At 41.2% G+C, this 19444-nt stretch overlaps 1 protein-coding gene across 3 annotated transcripts in view; it reads right to left on the bottom strand.

Moving 5' to 3' along the window:
- LOC133520225 (fatty acid synthase-like) overlaps window positions 1-19444 on the bottom strand; it is a 56205-nt gene that overhangs the window by 1354 nt on the left and 35407 nt on the right. For all 3 annotated transcript variants that reach the window (XM_061854607.1, XM_061854606.1, XM_061854609.1), the window contains 5 exons: window positions 16531-16673; window positions 16280-16400; window positions 13138-13337; window positions 12584-12985; window positions 9924-10237 (listed from right to left, as the gene is read on the bottom strand). In XM_061854607.1, coding sequence (XP_061710591.1) covers window positions 9924-10237; window positions 12584-12985; window positions 13138-13337; window positions 16280-16400; window positions 16531-16673 — 1180 coding nt within the window. The remainder of the gene's footprint in view (window positions 1-9923; window positions 10238-12583; window positions 12986-13137; window positions 13338-16279; window positions 16401-16530; window positions 16674-19444) is intronic.

Consider the following 19444-nt stretch of genomic DNA (forward strand, 5'->3'; position numbering starts at 1 on the left):
TCGCAGCTCACTCCTCCTCACAAATTATTCTCTTATCTTATCGCGCAGTTGCTGAATCCCTAGCTTTCATTGATTCAACATGGGTCTCGTAGATAGAGCGTTTTCACATTGTCCGATCGGATATCGAATGTAGGATCGATATCCAATACAATGCTTCCGATAGTGTCGGATCCTACATCTTAGTAACAAATTTGTACGAGTCCGTAGTTACTCGAAATAAATGTTTTTCATTATAGCTACTCGCAGGGAGCTAGCAGTCATTCCGCTACTACCTACCAATCATCAGCTGAGGATCTATGGGTGACTTTGACTATTAAGAGCCATCAAAACACATCAATTAAATTGTGTTTTATACTTAAGTAAACAAAATAATGGTAATAGCTTCTCACAGCAATTATCCGTTTGTTAGTCGTATACGTATACCTCGAAATCAAAAAAATCCTTGTAGCTTTTCACCTATTCGCGTTTCGCCGCGATCTCAAAATTTCTGAACAGTTTTTTTTTCTTGTAGTATGTTTTCTGGTCGCCAATTACAATGGTGTATAAAATTCATAGTATATTTACTTCCCTGCCTTTCTTCACTGTAGTCGCTTTTCACCTCGAAAGAATTTGTTTCTAAATGCGTTATTACTTATTATTATTACATATCGCGATATTTCCTTTAAGCACTATACCTCTATAGTTTTGTTTTGTAAATGAATTGAGTGTGATACATGTAACCTTGTTGTGCATATCACCGATGTGACTAATAAAATCAATTGATTACCTAATTGTTTAAATTTCGACAACTACTTTCCCAGATCATTGTGTTCGTATTAGAGGTAGATTTCCTAAACAACAAATTCTCCAAAGCTAGTTAATATATGGCTGTAACAATGAGGTCAAAAAGCGACCGTATTTTTATTATATCCCAGTGATATAGCCAATTTTTTTTACGATTAATACAATGCACTATAACAATATGCGACCCAGGTAAAATGCGACTAAAATTATTTGCGGCTAACTAATTAGTCTATTGATCAGAGATGTGAAAAATAGTTTATAAAAAGTATTTAAATACAAAATACAAATACTTCCTTGATATACTATTTCAAATGCAAAATACAAAATAGTTTTCAAATTTGTATTTAAAATACTAAATACAAAATAGGTATTTTCAAAATGCTTTTTTAAAATACAAATACTTTGCGATAAAAGGTACTCTTAAATAGTGAATACCTAGTCTGAATTAAAAAGTTAGTATTGCTCGGAATTTACAAGTTGGAATGGAAAGGCTTTCTTTATTCTTAAAAAATAGTGTGTACATCAGTCCTCTAGACTGCAAATTTTGTGTCTCCCCATGTTTAACGGTTGAATGGACTTTTATGTGATGGTTTTTAACGGTCAATTATTAAAAGCATTAATTTATATTTGTATAGTATATACCTCTCGTTGGTTGGTGAAAACGTCTCGTTTGTGTTTCACCAGGGCAGTAAAGTTTGTTTACCTCTCGTGCCTTGAAACCCTTGCAACGCTTAAGATTCCACATTTTTAATATCTCGCTACGCTTGTGGTCATTTACGGCGTTACTAAACAGATTCACCAGTTCCATCTTAAAATAATAAATAAATAAATAAATATTATAGGACATTATTACACAAATTGACTAAGTCCCACAGTAATATTTTTATTTTTTATTTTATTGATAAAAATGTTTACATGACATTACAGTTGAACCAATGCGTCACGAAACTTAAACTAACTAATAATTATAAGTATTAACAATTATAAAACAATAATGGCACATTAACAGATTAAATTGGGACAGTAGAGCACCTAGCATCCATCGCCTCACAGAATCTCAAGCATTCACTATACACTGCCGCCCATCGCCAAGCAAATAGATCGCATTCAGGCGTCGATGCCAGGAGCGCATTGAGCAGTGAGAGGGCGCGGGGCAGCGGCGAGTTCCTGCGCGATACGGTGCGCGCCGGCGGCACGGCCAACAGGTCGCGTTGTCGTGGTCTGAGGGCCATTCTCGGGACGTCCGGAACAAACAGGCGCACTTGACCAGAAACAACTTCGGGACAGTCTGACTCCCCACGCAAGGCTCGGCATGCCATGACAAGGAGTTGGTAATTCCGCCTGACCTCCAAGGAATTGTACCCGAGGGAGCCGAGAAGATACTTTGTCGGGTACAGGTACGGATAGAATCCGAATATTTTTTTATAAAGGAACCTTAAAAACGCTTTCTGGACCTTCTCAAGCAGTAAAGCATACGTCGACTCGTAGGGGTTCCAAATGATCGACGAAGTCTCCAGCTTACTCCTTACTAGACCATTGTACACCATTTTTATGGCCACCGGGTCATGAAAATCGCGAAGGTTTCGGATTACAAAACCCAGCCTTTGAAAGGAGCTCTTCGCGAGAGAAAAAATATGCTCGTGAAAAGTTAGCCGTGCATCGAACACTACGCCCAGATCCTTGACGGAAAAGACACGATTTATCGGCTCTGACCCCAGTATATAATGCCCATATATAGCGGAACGAGAGCGGCTAAATGTACACACACAACACTTGACTGGGTTGAAATGAAGTTTATTGTGCATACTCCACCGAAACACCAGGTCGATGTCCTCCTGTAACGTCTCGCAATCAGTTCTTTGCTCAATCCTGTATACCAGCTTCAGATCATCAGCATACAAGAGACATTGAGCCGCCCGAAGAACTGATTTGAGATCGTTAATCATGATGCCGAAAAACAAGGGACCCAAGATGGAGCCCTGACTCACGCCGGACCGGGTGTGGTAAGGAGTCGAGACAAAACAGCCATGTCGGACGAATTGCTGCCGATCGCGCAGATAGTTGGCAAAAAAGGCTAGTAGCTTGGGAGAGAAACCAATTTCATCAAGTTTCCTAAGCAGCACATCGTTATCCACGCGATCGAAAGCCTTCGAGAAATCGAAATAAATGACATCGACCTGAACACCTTTGTCAAGATGCTGAGCAAGGTTTTCAGTCAGTATCAACAGATTCGTGTTGACCGAACGACTTGGCCGAAAGCCATGCTGCGCGTCACACAAAAAGGGCCGAACCTGGGAAGATAGAATCCGGTGAAGTATGGACTCAAACAGCTTGCCAAGGGTGGGAAGAACGGCTATGGGTCTGTAATTCTCAACGACGGAAGTGTCACCCGCCTTCGGGATCGGCCTCACTCTAGACACCTTCCAACTTCGAGGATATGACCCAGAAGAGAGCGCCAGGTTAAAAATATATTGTATCGGAATCTTCAAAAACTCCGCACAACCCTTTACAATATATGCCGGCAAGTTATCAGGTCCAACGGAGCTATTGGCCTTTAAGCGTTTTATCCCGGCTTCGACCTCCTGTAAAGTTATTGATTTGATATCAATGCAGTTAGCGTTAGGCTTCCGATCGGCATTTTCTAACAGGTTCGGATCGAGAAGCGGAATGTCAGGTAGAAAAACGCCTGCGAAATAGTTAGCAAACGCGCTCGCCACCTCCTTACCAATAAATTCTTCACCCTTACACTTTACTCGGGAAACAAAACCGCCATTTGTCTTAAGACTGCCTACGTGCTGCCAGAAAGCGCGAGGATTGACTTTAAGAGTACTTTGGATATACCCAATGTAGCTATCATAGGCAGTCGCTAGCAGCTCTTTTACTTTTGACCTCAATGTTGCAAACTTTTTGTAGACGTCTTTATCCCGCGTAGCCTTCCATTCCCGGTGCAGATTACTTTTTTGTTTGATTTTACTAATCAGGTCAGCCGTGAACCACACAGGATATCGTCTACTCGAACCGGGCGGCCGTTTCCGTTTAGGTACACAGAGGTCAAAGATATCATATAATATGTCGTAAAACATGTCCACAGCGATGTCGACATCGCCAGCACTAAGAACTTTCTGCCAACTTATTTCGGACACTAATTTATACATTAGCTCAAAATTACTCTTAGTAAAGTTCCAGTCCCGACGCATATCCACATTACTAGGATCTAGCCGCTCCGCAGTTGGTCGATGCGCACAGCTCCTGGGCACAGAAATCTCCAATGGAGGATGGTACGTATCAGATCTAGGGACCAACCCCTCACCCGCCATCTTTGAGACCGTAGCACCAGTGATGCGCTCCGGCACCAACACGACATCTAGCTTACTTCCATGTACATTAGTCACTTCGTTCATCTCATTCAAACCGCAGACAGATAAGAGATAATAATAATAACTAAGGACACTCTGGGACGTATACACTGGGTTCAAGTTTAGGTCGCCAAGCACAAGCACTACACCTGCGAGAGTGTCAATCACTGACTCAACTTTTTCAAACCACCGCATGTAAGTTTCCTCTGAGGTACTTGGAGGAATATAGACGACGCATACATAAAACACCACTTCACCCGCCACAAATGTGACCCATAAGTCCTCGCCGTTCGGCGTCTCTAGATCAGCACGACGCCGGAGCTCGATGCCAGGGCGCGCCGCGAGGAGCACGCCGCCGCCGCGCGCGCCTGTAGCGCGGTCTCGGCGCAGCACGCTCCACTCGCCGCACACCAACTCAGCATCGTTAACGGCATCGGTAAGCCAAGACTCCGTAACCGCGATGACATCACAATCAAGAGTTAGCAGGTTTTGCCTGAAGTACTGAAGTCTCGTGTTCAAGCCCCTGACATTTTGGTATACTATATCTAACATCGATACTATTTCCGTCTTGGGACTTGGGCTTCTCAGGGCATGTGTCGTTTCTCTGCCGTCCTCGAAAAAACCATGGCTTCACCCGAGCGTTCTTGGGCCAAATATCTGCGGATAAACATTTGTCGTATAGCCCGCACGGGATGCCGATTTTGTATGACCTGTAAGAACCCTTCGGTTTGAGTTCAAGGACTGTGCAAGCTCTATCGGGAAATATTGTTTCCAAATATGCACGAATTTCGTCGGCGCCTGACAACATATTCCAAAGGTGTATGTACCTTTGGAATTCCACTGCCTTGAGCGACGTGACCTCAGGCCCAGCCGTACCTCGTAGTGAGGAGAAACGCTTTTTTGGAATACCTTTATCTTTACCTGGGTCACGGCCATCGAAGGCAGCATCCATTTCTTCTTCTGTAGAGATATCGCTACCGAGCACCAAGTTATCGCCCTTGGACTCCACTGAGGATTGAGTAGCATCGCAGGTTTCATCGCAAGCCGCAACCCCTGTACTACCATCCATAATTCTCTTCGATACTGACAAAGATTTATTTGCATTTCGCTTCCTGCGTTTCCGTCCCGATTTCGTCTCTGATACTCCAGCAGAAGGGGGCTTTGCACTCGGTTTCTCGCAGCAACAGTCGTTTGCCGATTTCAGCTCAAGATGTTGTAGTCGTTCATTGACAATATCAAGTCTAGAAGAGCAGGAAGTGAGCGCGGTATGGTATTTTTTTACAGCGGCAAGGGCATCAGCTAGCTGCTCCGATAACGCGCTCATTTGGTCACGAATAACACTTATTTCCCTAACCAAGAACCCAGCTTCACCTGTAGGGGACGTTTGTGTATATTGTGTATGTGGTCCGGGCGTCCCGCTTTTATTCCTAATGCAAATGTTCTTAATTGTTAATGGTGTACCTACTGGAGTCCCACAATTAGATCCTGCTCTTTTGAATGTAATCCTGCACTCAGGGCACATCCAAGTGTCTCGCTCCGCCAGTGTAGGAGTCTTATTGATGCATATTTGCTGGTGATACAGCTTACCGCAAGATGTTACCATGCACTGAATATACCCCTCACCAACCGCAAACTCCTCTCTACAGCCGTGGCAGATCATCTCTGCACTATCACCTCGCTCCATTGTTTCGCTTCTAACTTGCTCCAAATACGGCTTAAATTAGCACACCACTGCACAGCGACCCGGCGTAGCGATGCTATAGCGTCCGAGGGTGACGTAGCTCTCGTAGCACTTCGTAGCGCTTCGTAGCGCCACTGGCGTATCCGATGCTCACGGCTGCGGTGACGTCAGCGTGTGCGCGTCGCGGTACTTGATTTCGCCGATAGCGCACAATGATAACTTAGCTCAGTGGCGAAGACACAAGCCTCGCAAACTCACGGCCCGGGTTCGATTCCGGTGAACTTACAAAAAGTTGATGTCTCTTTCTAGAACCGCCCACAAGGAGGAGCCAACGCATAACAGATGCACAAGAGGAACAAGGAATCGCGTTAGTTAACTTTCGACCAATCACAATTAAAAGTTTAGAATAAACGAATACGGGATTCACTGCAAGACCGACACGTCCGCTCCAGGCGACCGCGGACGGGCGAAAAAAAAATAAGCTCATTAAGGTTTGTGTTGTGGGTACTTTTTTTTTTTTTTTCCGTTGGCTCAGCGACCCAAAATGAGACTTGGCCTCCGACACAAGACAGCGCCACTTTTCTCGGTCCTGTGCGACCTCTCGCCAATTGTCGACTCGAAGCTCGCGCAGATCCGCCTCCACCATGTCGCTCCAGCGATATCTAGGGCGTCCGATAGGACGTCCTCCTGCTAGGCGACCCAGGTACGCTCTTTTTACGTTCCGATCTTCGTCCATTCTCTCAAGGTGGCCTAACCATCGGAGTCTGTGGGCTTTACTTTCTCCCATGATGTTAGGTTCAGCCACTAGGTCTTCAATCTCACGGTTCTTAAGGACTGTCCAACTTCCATCCGGTCTTCGTTTGGGGCCCAATATTTTACGGAGGATTTTCCTCTCGGCAACTAGCAGCATGTTTTCTTCCTTGAGTGTTAGTGTCCATGCTTCGCATCCGTAGGTTAGGATTGGGCGAATCACGGTCTTATAGATTCGGATCTTGGTGCGTCTGCTTAGAAGCTTGGACACTAACACCTTGTGAAGGGCTGCACTGCATCGCAATGTATTCTGGATCCTAATCTTTATGTCCTCGTCACGATTGTTGGTATCAGTAACGGTGCAGCCTAAGTATTTAAATTTGGACACGCCTTTGTACACTATATCTCCTACATTTAGGTTTTGGGGTGGAACACGGGTATTTTTATAGCGTCGCATGTGGAGATACTCAGTCTTTTCGTGTGATATACTTAGGCCGACCTTTTTAGCTTCCGTTGTCAGAACACTGACGCACTGCCGCACCTCGTCTACAGAGGCACCAAGTAGGGCTATGTCATCCGCGTAGCCTATCACCTTATGGCTTCCATTTAGCTCTAGTCCCCCTTCCAGTAACAAAACTTTTTTTAGGACGTACTCCAGAACCAAATTAAAAAGCATGGGTGACAGTGCGTCGCCCTGTTTCAGCCCCGTAATCACTGCGAATTCCTCTGTCAATTCTCCATCAACTTTGACCAACATTTTACTGTCCTTCGTGGCGACTTCAATCATGCTTACCAGTTTTTGGGTTGGGTACTAGACAATGATAAATATTTATAAATACTTAAATACATATACATAAGGTCGATATTTAAACGATAGATACAATAACAGCTTCGACAGGAAAACATAACTAAGTATGTAATAATAGTATTAAGCAAACGCGAATCAGTCCGCGCGATCTCGCCAACTATTACATAAACCCTAGAGGTTTTCAATAGTGGCTTATTGTGTTAAACCCTGTTTCAAAAAAATCATAGTGAATAAATACACTATAAAAAAAACACAGAAAATACCCATGACTCAGGAACAAATATCTGTGTTCATCACACAAATAAATGCCCTTACCAGGATTTGAACCCGGGACCATCGGCTTCATAGGCAGGGTCACTACCCACTAGGCCAGACCGGTCGCCATAAAAGAATGATAGAGTTGCAAGGATTGTAACGTCAGAAGAGATTGTAACTCCAACTTACTTCACCTAATAAAATAGTACATTACGATACAAGTGCGAAAAATAGGAAATTCGAAACGAGTGGCGATAAATTAAAACACGACCGAAGGGAGTGTTTTAAATCGACACGAGTTGCGAATTACCTATTCGCACATGTATCGTACAACGTTTTACAGTACATATGGCCCTTTAAATGTTCGACACAGTAACGTAATATAGAATAGAATAGAAGAAATTTATTCAGAAAACGCTTAAGTTTAGGTATCTAATACATGAGACGACAGAATCAATTTATTATTAAGCGTCACTGAAAAGGTCTCCACTCAGCTTAATGTCAAGATACCACCTAAGGGTCTCGACGCTGGTCTTCCGTGGAAATATGCTACTTCTCGCACTAGTGCTATAAAGTAGCCCCATATGTACTGTAAAGTATTTTGTATTTTGAAAATAGAAAATAGGTCCCAAAAACTATTTGAAATAAAATACAAAATAGTTTTCTTTAAAAGGTATTTAAATACAAAATACAAAATAGGTATTTTGCATTTTGTATTTGCATTTTAAATACAAGTATTTCAAATAAGTCACATCTCTGCTATTGATAATACATGCTACATCAAAATTTGCTACTGTTGTAAAACTATATTGAAAATATATGCGCCTAAATAAATAGGCTATTGATAATACATGCTACATCAAAATTTGCTATTGTTGCAAAAATCTATTAAAAATATATGCGAGTAACAAAATATACCACCGATATTACACGCTACAACAAAATACGCTATCACGGCGAAACGCGAATAGGAGAAAAGCTACAAGGTTTTTTTGATTTCGAGGTATACGACTAACAAACGCAATTATCGATGCCTAGGTGAAGTGGTACAACGTGGGTGTGATGATAAGTATTTAATATTAGGCGATATTATTATTGAGCAATATTATTGGGACCGTGCAAACTGCATGTTGGGGGTAAGTAAAGCGATCACAGCGCATAAGGTGGTAAAAATTAGAACTAATTGTGGATAGCGTCTTTAACATTTCGTACAAGTTAACTGGCTCGAAATGAAACTTTAATTTACGATTACACCTGAAACATTAATTTAAATTGTATGGTGTAGGGACCATTGTAATCTTTATGAAATGCTTAATATAACTAACGTATTTAATTTTATAATTAGGTATTAATTTAATACAGTATCCGTGTAATTAGCTTTGCAAATGCCACATATTATGTGATCTTTTTCTAGAAGTTAAGAATGGGTAAACCCCTCCTTAAAAGATAGACATTCAACATCGCGGACTTTTTGTAGCCCATTAAAGAGAGACAACCCCACCATACATTGTGTTGTTATAGCTCAAACGCATTATGCAGCGTTTTCGATTAAAGCTCCTAGCCAGTGTGATTTTTTCCGACAACATCGTTATATTTCAACCAATTTACACAAAACCTTAACAAGTTATATACCTAAACCTTCTTCAAGAATCACTCTATTGATAGATGAAAGTCGTATGAATTTTTAGTTTTGGAGTAGTTTTATAAGATGTAGTGAATTGACGTTTTCCTAGATTTGCGGCTACTAGGTTGCGTGACAGTTGTGCACATAGCGGATATGGACATGTGGTGGTCAGCATAGAGGAACAATTTGACGGAGGCCGCGCAACTGACGACCAGCTGTGACACTACAATGGCGGAAGGATTTAATATGTGCGTGTCACGAATGTATACTCTAGTTTGGTACGATGTTTGTTAACCTGTTGCTACCGGTGGGAACCTGTGATTGGCTGTTATTTACATATATAACTATTGTGATATTGATAGCTGTTGGTTCTCCGAATAATAAATAAATAAATAAATAAACGGATATTAAATTATTCCAATTCAATATTTTAAATACAAACAATAAAAATAAATAATAAGTCAGTATTTTAAAAGTATAACACATTAATACCTACTTGGTTCGTATGAATTAGTGACACAATTTAAAAAAGCTATGACTCCCTCGGGGGATATACCTGTTTTTCTGACAATCCATAACTCCCGGGGGAACAATATATGCCTTTGCCCTTCAGTATACCTGCATGAAATAAGATCTTTTTCAAACAAGTGTGATAAAAAATCTTACCATAAACATAGGTTTGTCATCTGGACTGATGCCTGGTTGCGACGGCAGTTTGACGAGCACTTGCTTGGGCATAAGCTCTACGGAGCTTAAGTCCAGCGAGTTGTGTTTAGTCGGCTTTACATCGTTAGAGAGCGCGGATGCATCGTCGGCCATTCTGCGGAGCTTGGCGAATGTAAGTGCGCGGACCTTTTGCACACTGACCACAACGCCGTAGGTTCGTTCTAGCGTCTGTGTAATCTCCGTGCCCATCAGCGAGTCCATGCCTAATTCGACTAAAGTCGCCGTTTCCGACACCTTTTTCACATTTTTGATGCCTGCGGACAAAACCGAAACTTTTAGTTTGTGGACTGTTCACCATGAGCCTTCACTCATGGATAAAAACCTTTACCTATTGTTGCGAATGCAACTTATTATTGTATAAAATCAATGCAGTAGCTAAACGCAGCCGTCGGGCTCGGCTAGTATTCGGAGGCTTTTCAAAAGCACCAATAGGAGCGCTCCACATATTTTCTAACGCGGCCAATTAGAAGGATCTAAATTTAAACCACTTTTTGTACTGATCATACATTGCAAATCACTCTTTCATCATCCTCCATACTATCAACACCCACTTTCTACATAGAACCGTTTTGGCAAGAACCCTTCTAAACCAGTACCTTTTGGAAGATTATACTTCACTTTATTATCAATCGAAGTTTTATTTGAGTCGTCGAGATCCTGACCTGCACGGCGGCTACACCTATTGCCTATAGGAATACTGCGCCGTTATTAATAACAGCTTTAATTAGGAAACCAGTTTTGTCGTGACTTTATTTTGAATAAATATTCCGATTGAGAATGTACTTATTGTCTAATATTTTATTTGTAAATTGTACAAAGCGTCGAATTGTAATAGCGTTCTAAAGGTGGTTATCAAAGTAGTTTTTCGTTCCCCTTGCTGTGGAGACGTCTGGGTGCTGGTGCGCGGAGGCGAAATTTTTTCTCGGGGAGCTGGGGCGTCGCCTGCGGGAGAAGGGTCTCGACCCCCGCTCCGGGTCGTTCTTGGCGCAGAGATTGTCCATCGTGGTTAACGCGGCAAGCGTAATGGGCACCTTAGTTAGTTTAGGTTAAGTTTAATTTATAACGAACGTATTCCCTAGTTTTTAAGTAGGTATCTTGAATGATTGTAATTTATTTATTAGCTACATACCTATATGAATTTTATTCAATGAGACCACAGGTCGATAATTTCGGTTCATTAATGTTGTGGCTAACGAATAAGGGTCCAGACTAGCGTTAACCATCTCCAAAAAAACTATGAGGAGGTTGCCGCCAAGATAGCTACCATCACAGCGTTGGAAACCGAAAACAAATCTTTACGCACAACAGTTATGGACCTTAGCACCAGGTTGACCCAGTTAGAACAACACTCAAGATCAAATAATATCGAAATTCAGTGCATTCTGGAGCACAAAGCTGAAAATCTAGTAAGCACCGTAAAAAAAATCGCATCTATCACGAAATACAGTCTTAACGAAACGGATCGCTTGGGCATAAACCCATGTTGATAAGGAGAGAGCATACCTTTGACATGATCAAATAGTGCAACATAAACCAGCCTTTCGAAAACCTTGGCCATCGAAGACAATATGGAAACGGGCCTATAATTTGAAACTAATTCACGACTGCCGCTTTTAAATACCGGAATAACTCTGGCTCGTTTCCACACCGATGGAAATATCCCTGCTTTCAGAGATGCATTATATATAATCATAAGTGGCACAGAAAGTGACTTAAAAATATCGCGCAGTTTTTTTTAAAATACGGGGGGAATATCATCTGGCCCTTCGTAGCATTTAACGTTCGCAAGTGTAATTCAACCTCAAACTGTGTGAAAGACAATTCCCCAGATTCATCTCCCATCAGTATCTGGCTAGTTCCCCGCCACTTAAATTTGGTTGGTTTACACTATTCCTCGTGTCGCTGTCAACATAAACTGAACTAAAATGCTCCGCAAACAGGTTACTAATCTCTCTGGAATTACTGATTACTGATGTTTTTGATGTGAATTTGATGATCATCAGTGAGTGAGTGAGTGAATGAGTGAGCGAGTCAGTGATGAAATTGGGTTTTTTTAGATATTAATAAAATCGAAACTATAATGTGCCAATGTGATTGAAATTTTTTAGGCTTAATAAGTCCACTATTGACATTATATCCCGAGAATAGGGTTGTTTCCAATGTTTCCATCTATAAATCTTAGGACAGAATTGTATCACAATAAATTCTTAAAAAAAAACGGTTTGTGCCCTGAGAAATACGATACGAAACGAAAAGTTATCGACTCGTTCGAGTAAACGTACTTATACGAATAATTTACACTTGCTGTTTGAGTTTTCAAAACGTCCCGCTGGCGCGCTGTTCAAAATCCCATACAAATTGAGACTTAACGCAAACGCGTTTGTTACGTTACTTCAAGGTAATTTTGGGTCATGTTCTCTTACTTAAGAGCTTGATACACATTCTTGTATTTAGTATTTGACGACAGGCACGCAGCAATGCAATCCGTATAAGGGAGACGTAGATATACCTACCGTGTTATATCATGGAGCTGCAACAAGCTTTTAAAGTAGAAACGAACGCTGTTCTTCGAGCTGAAGCGAAAAAAAATAAGTTATTACCCAGTATGGCGGCGACGGCGTGCACGAGGTCCTGCGCCGGTTTGTCCTGCGTGCGCTGATCATCGGCCAGCACCATGGACGAGACTACGGCGTGCGGCAGCGACAGCAGCACTTCTAGTGTCTGTAGACACGAGGCGATACCCTGCGGCGCAGTGCCGCCCACCGCCATATCTCCGTGCATGTCCGCCAAGATCCCCACGTCGCCGACAGCGCCCCACTGCACCGCCACCGCCGGCAGCCCCTCCGCACGCCGCTGCTCGCACAGCCGCTCCATGGCACTGTTCGCCAGCCCGTAGTTGCTCTGCCCCGGGTTGCCGCGACCGCAGGACACCGAGGAGAACGCCACAAAAAGCTCCAACTCTGGTGCCAGCTCGCGTGACGCCATGTCCAACGCACGCGTCGCTGAAAGTTTTTGAATTTTATTTGCACACTTTCATTTTACCTTTTAACCGCTAAGACTTCGGTATGATTTAATCAGTCACCAAATAAAGGTAGGGTTTATAAGTAGCATAATTCATAAAACAGGTATCTAATACAATATATATAATACGGACCATAAATCTTGGGCTCGGCGACGACGTGGAAGGCTGCCGGGGTCTGGTTCTCGAGGAAGGCGTCGCGCAGCACGACGGCGAGATTGAAGATGCCTCCGACAGACGCGGCCGCTGCCGCTGCTTGCAGGAGCGCACGCGCACCTGCCGGGGTCGTCGCGTCGTCTGATGACAGAAGCACGCGCACCCCCTCAGAACGCCATCTACAGTACGATCAGGTAATATATTGGATCCGTTCTTAAGGCGTTTTAAGGGTTCCGTAGCCAAATGGCGAAAAACGGAAACCTTATAGATTCGTCATGTCCGTCTGTCTGTCCGTTTATGTCACAGCCACTTTTTTCCGAAACTATAAGAGCTATACTGTTCAAACTTGGTAAGTAGATGTATTCTATGAACCGCATTTAGATTTTCACACAAAAGTAGAAAAAAAAAACTATAAGTTTTGGGGGTTCCCCATACTTAGAACAGAAACTCAAAAAATCTTTTTTCATCAAACCCATACATGTTTCATCAAACCCAAAAATGATATTTAGGTTTCTAATATAATTTTTTCCTAAACTGAATAGTTTGCGCGAGAGACACTTCCAAAGTGAAAAAATGTGTCCCCCCCCTGTAACTTCTAAAATAACAGAATGAAAAATCTAAAAAAAAAATGATATACATTACCATGCAAACTTCCACCGAAAATTGGTTTGAATGAGATCTAGTAAGTAGTTTTTTTTAATACGTCATAAATGGTACGGAACCCTTCATGGGCGAGTCCAACTCGCACTTGGCCGCTTTTGTTTAGAATAAGCAAGCTTAGTCACCTGTTGACCAAATATAACAAAAATCGGTCAAGAGCATGTCGAGCCCTGCTCAGCGTAGGGTTCTATACTTACCCATTCGTCAACATAAACTTTTTGCAAAAACTCAAAAACGGCTATGCTGATCAGGTTCACTATAGGTAAAGGCACCAGTAGTCAGCCTTTTTACGAAATTTCTATGTTCAAGAACGTCTCATTTGCCCACTAATTGACCAATAAGAATTATGAATGTTTTTACTCTTCAATAATTTAATAAAGTTTAATTTTTATAAAGAATAAAACGTGATTTAATTAAGCTATTGGAAATATTTCATTAAATATAATGAAAGGGCATTTTTGCCAGTAATCAGCCCCCCCCCCCCCCCCCTCTACCAATACACAGCCTTTAAGTACCCAGTGTCCAGCCATCCCATTTTAACGGCTGACTATTGGGTTCTGAGTTCCGTGATTTCGGTGTCCAGTGGTCAGCCACAGCCACAGGATGACTACTGGGTATTAGATGTATTTCAATCAAGAAAAATCATAATAATGTAAATATTTAAAGGTGCTTGAATTAACGACTTACATTGCATTTGAAAATAATAAAAAATCTTGATACCTATGGTCAGCCTCCCTTGGCTGACTTCTGGGTTTACGACCTTTTTAAAATTACTGCCCTAAACCCAGTAGTCGGCCAGGGGTGGCTGACTATTGGATTTTGTACAAAAAAGTAGTTCCCAATACGCAGCCCCCTTAAAATAGTACATTACGATACAAGTGCGAAAAATAGGAAATTCGAAACGAGTGGCGATAAATTAAAACACGACCGAAGGGAGTGTTTTAAATCGACACGAGTTGCGAATTACCTATTCGCACATGTATCGTACAACGTTTTACAGTACATATGGCCCTTTAAATGTTCGACACAGTAACATAATATGCTACTTCTCGCACTAGTGCTATAAAGTAGCCCCATATGTACTGTAAATGTTATTTTAATATGGATTTATATTATTTTTTTACTTTTTCCAGATAAATTAAGTATTAATTATGTGAAGCAGTGCACATTCTTTAAAAAGAATATCACATTTCGGCTGCTAACGTCTGATCAAAATACCATGTGACGCTCCAAAAAAAAATGGCGCATATCACATATCCCTTCATGTCAGAAGATAGCACTTCTTTGAAGTAGTGTTGTTGTTTATGCTAGACAATTCTTTTAAAAATTAAGTTACTTTTCAATTCATACTTTATCAATATATAATATCACCTACTTTTGGCATGAAAATCTGAAAAACTTTGATATTTACAAGCAAAAATAAGCAAGAAAGGCTGACGACTGGTGCATGGCTGAGCACTGGTGCCTTTAAAGTATTTACTAAGCTTTACTCTCACGATTTTTTTCATATTTTTTGGACCCATGGTTCTGAAGTTAGGGGAAGTAGAGGGGGAAACCCATTCCTTTTTTTATCACAGAGATTATTTCCGAAAATATTACGTTTATCAAAAAATGGTTTTTAAGACCCGTATTCGTTTTGAAAGACCTATCCAATAACAGCCCACACTATAGGGTTGAACCAAAAAAAATCATCTTGCTTATTCTAAACAAAAAATTGAGATAGGATGAACAAATATGAAAAAACGACGTTTTCTTAAATCGTCAATTTTTTATCTCTCTGTTAACTTAAACACCCTGTAGCTCCTAAAGTATTGATCGTAGAGTAAAAATAAACATAACCTTTGTAGGGAATTTTATGGTTAAACTTTTGTCCGCAGTAGTCATAATGCTATGCGTAAAGATATTCGAAATATCGAAATATGAGCAAAGATCTGAAAAAAGGTACCTTCAAACCCCCCTCCTCCCGCCCTACACCCTCAGCACAACCCCCACCCTCGAGGACTTTTAGTATGTTTATCTGGAGACCACGAGGTATGATTATGCCAATTTTCAAAACTACACGAATTATTTCCCCTGATTGCCCATATAAGGGTTAATTTTCTTGAGCTACATGCTACGTGCAGTCTGTCTTGTCATTATTTTACTATAGAAATTGACAATATCACCGACGCATTCAGGCTGCTGCAGTATTGTCGGAGCAGTAGTGCAGCTGCGATCGAAAATACGTTAAAATCACCAAAATGTAAAATACAAAAATGTTTAAAGCTTTAATTAATGAAATGGTTTATGTTTTAGGTTAAAGAATTCAAAATCAAAAATGGCACTTTTTTCCGTCGAGACTCGAGGCAAATAATAACAAACAATCTCATTTTTCCATTTCCAACCCCTGACTCTGAACTCTTGTTTCTTTAAGAAAGCCACGATAATCCACTGTAATTTGGCTCATGGGAGCGTGACTGACCTGCGGATACATAACGCTTGGTATCCTGTGCGCACGCCGCCGCGCGAGTTCAGCATGAGCGTGCGCGCGCCGCGCCTCACGAGCCACTCGGCGAGCTCCAGACCGAAGCCGCCCAGCCCGCCTGCAACATGTACGAGACAGTGAATGAAGGAGTTTAGTTAATTGTTGTAACAGTTGCCTGACTTTTTCGGACAATGTGCGGAAATCGAAGCCTATAACCATAACCGCAGTACTGGTACTAAACTACTAACCGACGAGCACGTAGCTCTTGCCGGGGTGCACGTAGGTCCGTGGCATTGCGAACAGCAGCTTCGCTGGCACTGGCTCGCTGTTCTCCTCCTCCGCGCGTACGCGGATCAACACTTTGCCGATATGCTTTCCCATCGTCATGTACCTGCGTGGCAAAACATGAACCTTTAAAAAGGATCGGGCGGGTTCATCATCAGGATCTATATCTGAATCAAATGAAATTGTTTGTCATAATGATCAGTTGTCCTAACACTCGTATACCCTAATTTTGGTTTCGCTATTATCAAATGGCCGTTTTTATTTTGTGCTAATATATTTTTCCCTAATGGCACTTTCCATATTGAGTATTTATCCTAATGTTACCTATGTAGCATTAGTAAAAAAACATTTAAAATAAAAACCGGCCAAGAGCATGTCGGGCCATGCTCAGAGTAGGGTTCCGTAGTTACTCTTACGTCACAATAAGCTAAAGTGGAGTTTAAAGTATGGTAGATTGTTAACCAAGGGATGAACTGTGGGTGTACGTCTTTTTACTATGAAGGGGAAACTTTTTGCGATAACTCAAAAACAGCTAAACTGATCATATCCGCTATAGTTTTCATTTAATGTCTTTATTAAGCTCTACTTCCACGATTTTTTTCATATTTTTTGGACCTATGGTTCAAAAGTTAGAGGGGGGGACACATTTTTTTTTTCTTTCGGAGCGATTATCTCCGAAAATATTCACTTTATCAAAAAATGTTTGTTGAAGACCCGTATTAGTTTTGAAAGACCTTTCTAACGATACCCCACACTGTAGGGTTGAAGCAAAAAAAAAGTTGACCCCCACTTTACGTGTAGGGGAAGTACCATAAAAAAATTATTTTTTTATATTTTATTGTACGACTTTGTCGGCTTTATTGATTTATATATCCATGCCAAATTTCAGCTTTCTAGCACTAACGACCACGGAGCAAAGCCTCGGACAGACAGACAGACAGACAGACATGGCGAAACTATAAGGGTTCCTAGTTGACTACGGAACCCTAAAAAGATAAATATTGTTACAGAATCCAAGATTATTATGTAGTTTTAAGCTTAATAATTTGATAACGTGCATTTATTCAAAAAAGTACTGGTTGTAGGTTTGTAGTAATAGGTAATGGAATAATGTTATGATAACACTCCCGTCCCGGTTGTTACCAAGGTGTTGTTATTATTAGAGTTTTCAATGTTTTCATATGTTTTACTTACAAGGAAGGGTACCCAACTGTCCGACTCCGATTTGATTCATTTTGATATATGTTATAGAGTAGTCTAAAATAACGGACACGTATTTTGGGAGAAATTGTCCTCCAAAGTACTAAAAAGTTACTAAATCTTCTAACTCCTATAGAAAGTGATGCTCAAGCAACTTGCTAGTTAATGGCTTGTTTGAGTATATGTTTGAGAGCAGGAAAAAATAATGTACACGTGTTTTGTTATATCTGCTTAAATTCAAGTTTTCCTAAAAAAACACCCGTCTTTATGTGTAACTATAGTGATAAGATATTATAAAACTTCGAATGTCGATTTTTTTATAATATCTTATCTATATATATATAGTTTGCTTATTAGGCTGTCGTGCCAGACTCTGTCAAAGGCCTTGGAAATGTCGAGAGACACGGCGATAGCCTCACCCTGTCTCTCGATGGCCTCGCCCCATAGGTGGGTGGCATAAATCAGAAGGTCCCCAGTTGACCGATTCCGGCGAAAGCCGTATTGTCGATCACTGAGGAGAGCGTTACCTTCGAGATATGCCAGGAGCTTGGTGTTTAGTACACGCTCCATAATCTTGCAGAGTATGGAGGTGATCGCGATAGGCCGATAATTAGACGGGTCAGCACGACTACCTTTCTTAGGTACAGGCTGTACGTTTGCAAGCTTCCACGACTCGGGGAGTTGACTCGGGTCAAAGAGAAAGACGATACAGGCGTGTTAGTACTGGAGACAACTCAGGCGCACAAGTTTTCAACACAATCGCTGGAACTCCATCCGGATCACTAGCTTTGTTCACGTCCAGACAGCGTAGTGCTTTCAATACCTCCTTTTGATGTATATCCAGCATCCAGACGCGAATTTTCAGCAAATAGAGAGGTAAACAAGTTTGCCTTTTATACCCTAACCATCATGTTACCTTATTTTACATAGCCTATCGTTGCTTGACTTAACACTCGTATACCCTAATTTTGATTTCCCTATTTTATTTGTAATAATATTTTTCCCTAATGTCACATTCTATATCGAGTATTTATCCTAATGTTATTGAGCATAATTCTTATCTGGCCTAATTATTTTTAGGCATAAAGGACATACGTCCTAACAATCATATATTATTACCTAATTTTACATAGCCTTTGGTTGCTTGGCCTAGCCAGCCACTTGCCACATTGATTACTTATCCTAATTTTATTAAGCATAATTTTTCTTTTTTGCGAGGTTCGCAGGTCTAACCTAACCTAACCCCCCACTTTTGTGGCAGTAAATCCTTTTGCGAGGGTCACAGTTCTAACTTAACCTAACTCACTTTTATGGTAGCAGTTCGTTTTTACAATGGTCGCAGTTCTAATCTAATCTAACCCACTTTTGTGACAGCAGTTCGTTTTGTGCGAGGGTCACAATTCTAATCTAACCTAACCTAAACCACATTTATAGCAACAGTTCGTTTTGGCGAGGAACGTAGTTCTAACCTAACCTAACCCACTTTCAAATTCCGAGTATGGCAAAAAACATTATATAGTGATACTGATATTTATAGTGAATATATTTCGTACAAAAGAGTTTTAGAGCAAAGACCATTATGATTTTTTTATGACTATTGATCATTAGAGCAATTCCCATTAGATCAAACTAGTTAGGGCGTAATGTGTTGGGCCAAACATTGTAATGTGATTTCGA

Source organism: Cydia pomonella, chromosome 7 (genome assembly GCF_033807575.1).
Source record: "Cydia pomonella isolate Wapato2018A chromosome 7, ilCydPomo1, whole genome shotgun sequence".
In the NCBI taxonomy this organism is placed as follows: domain Eukaryota; kingdom Metazoa; phylum Arthropoda; class Insecta; order Lepidoptera; family Tortricidae; genus Cydia; species Cydia pomonella.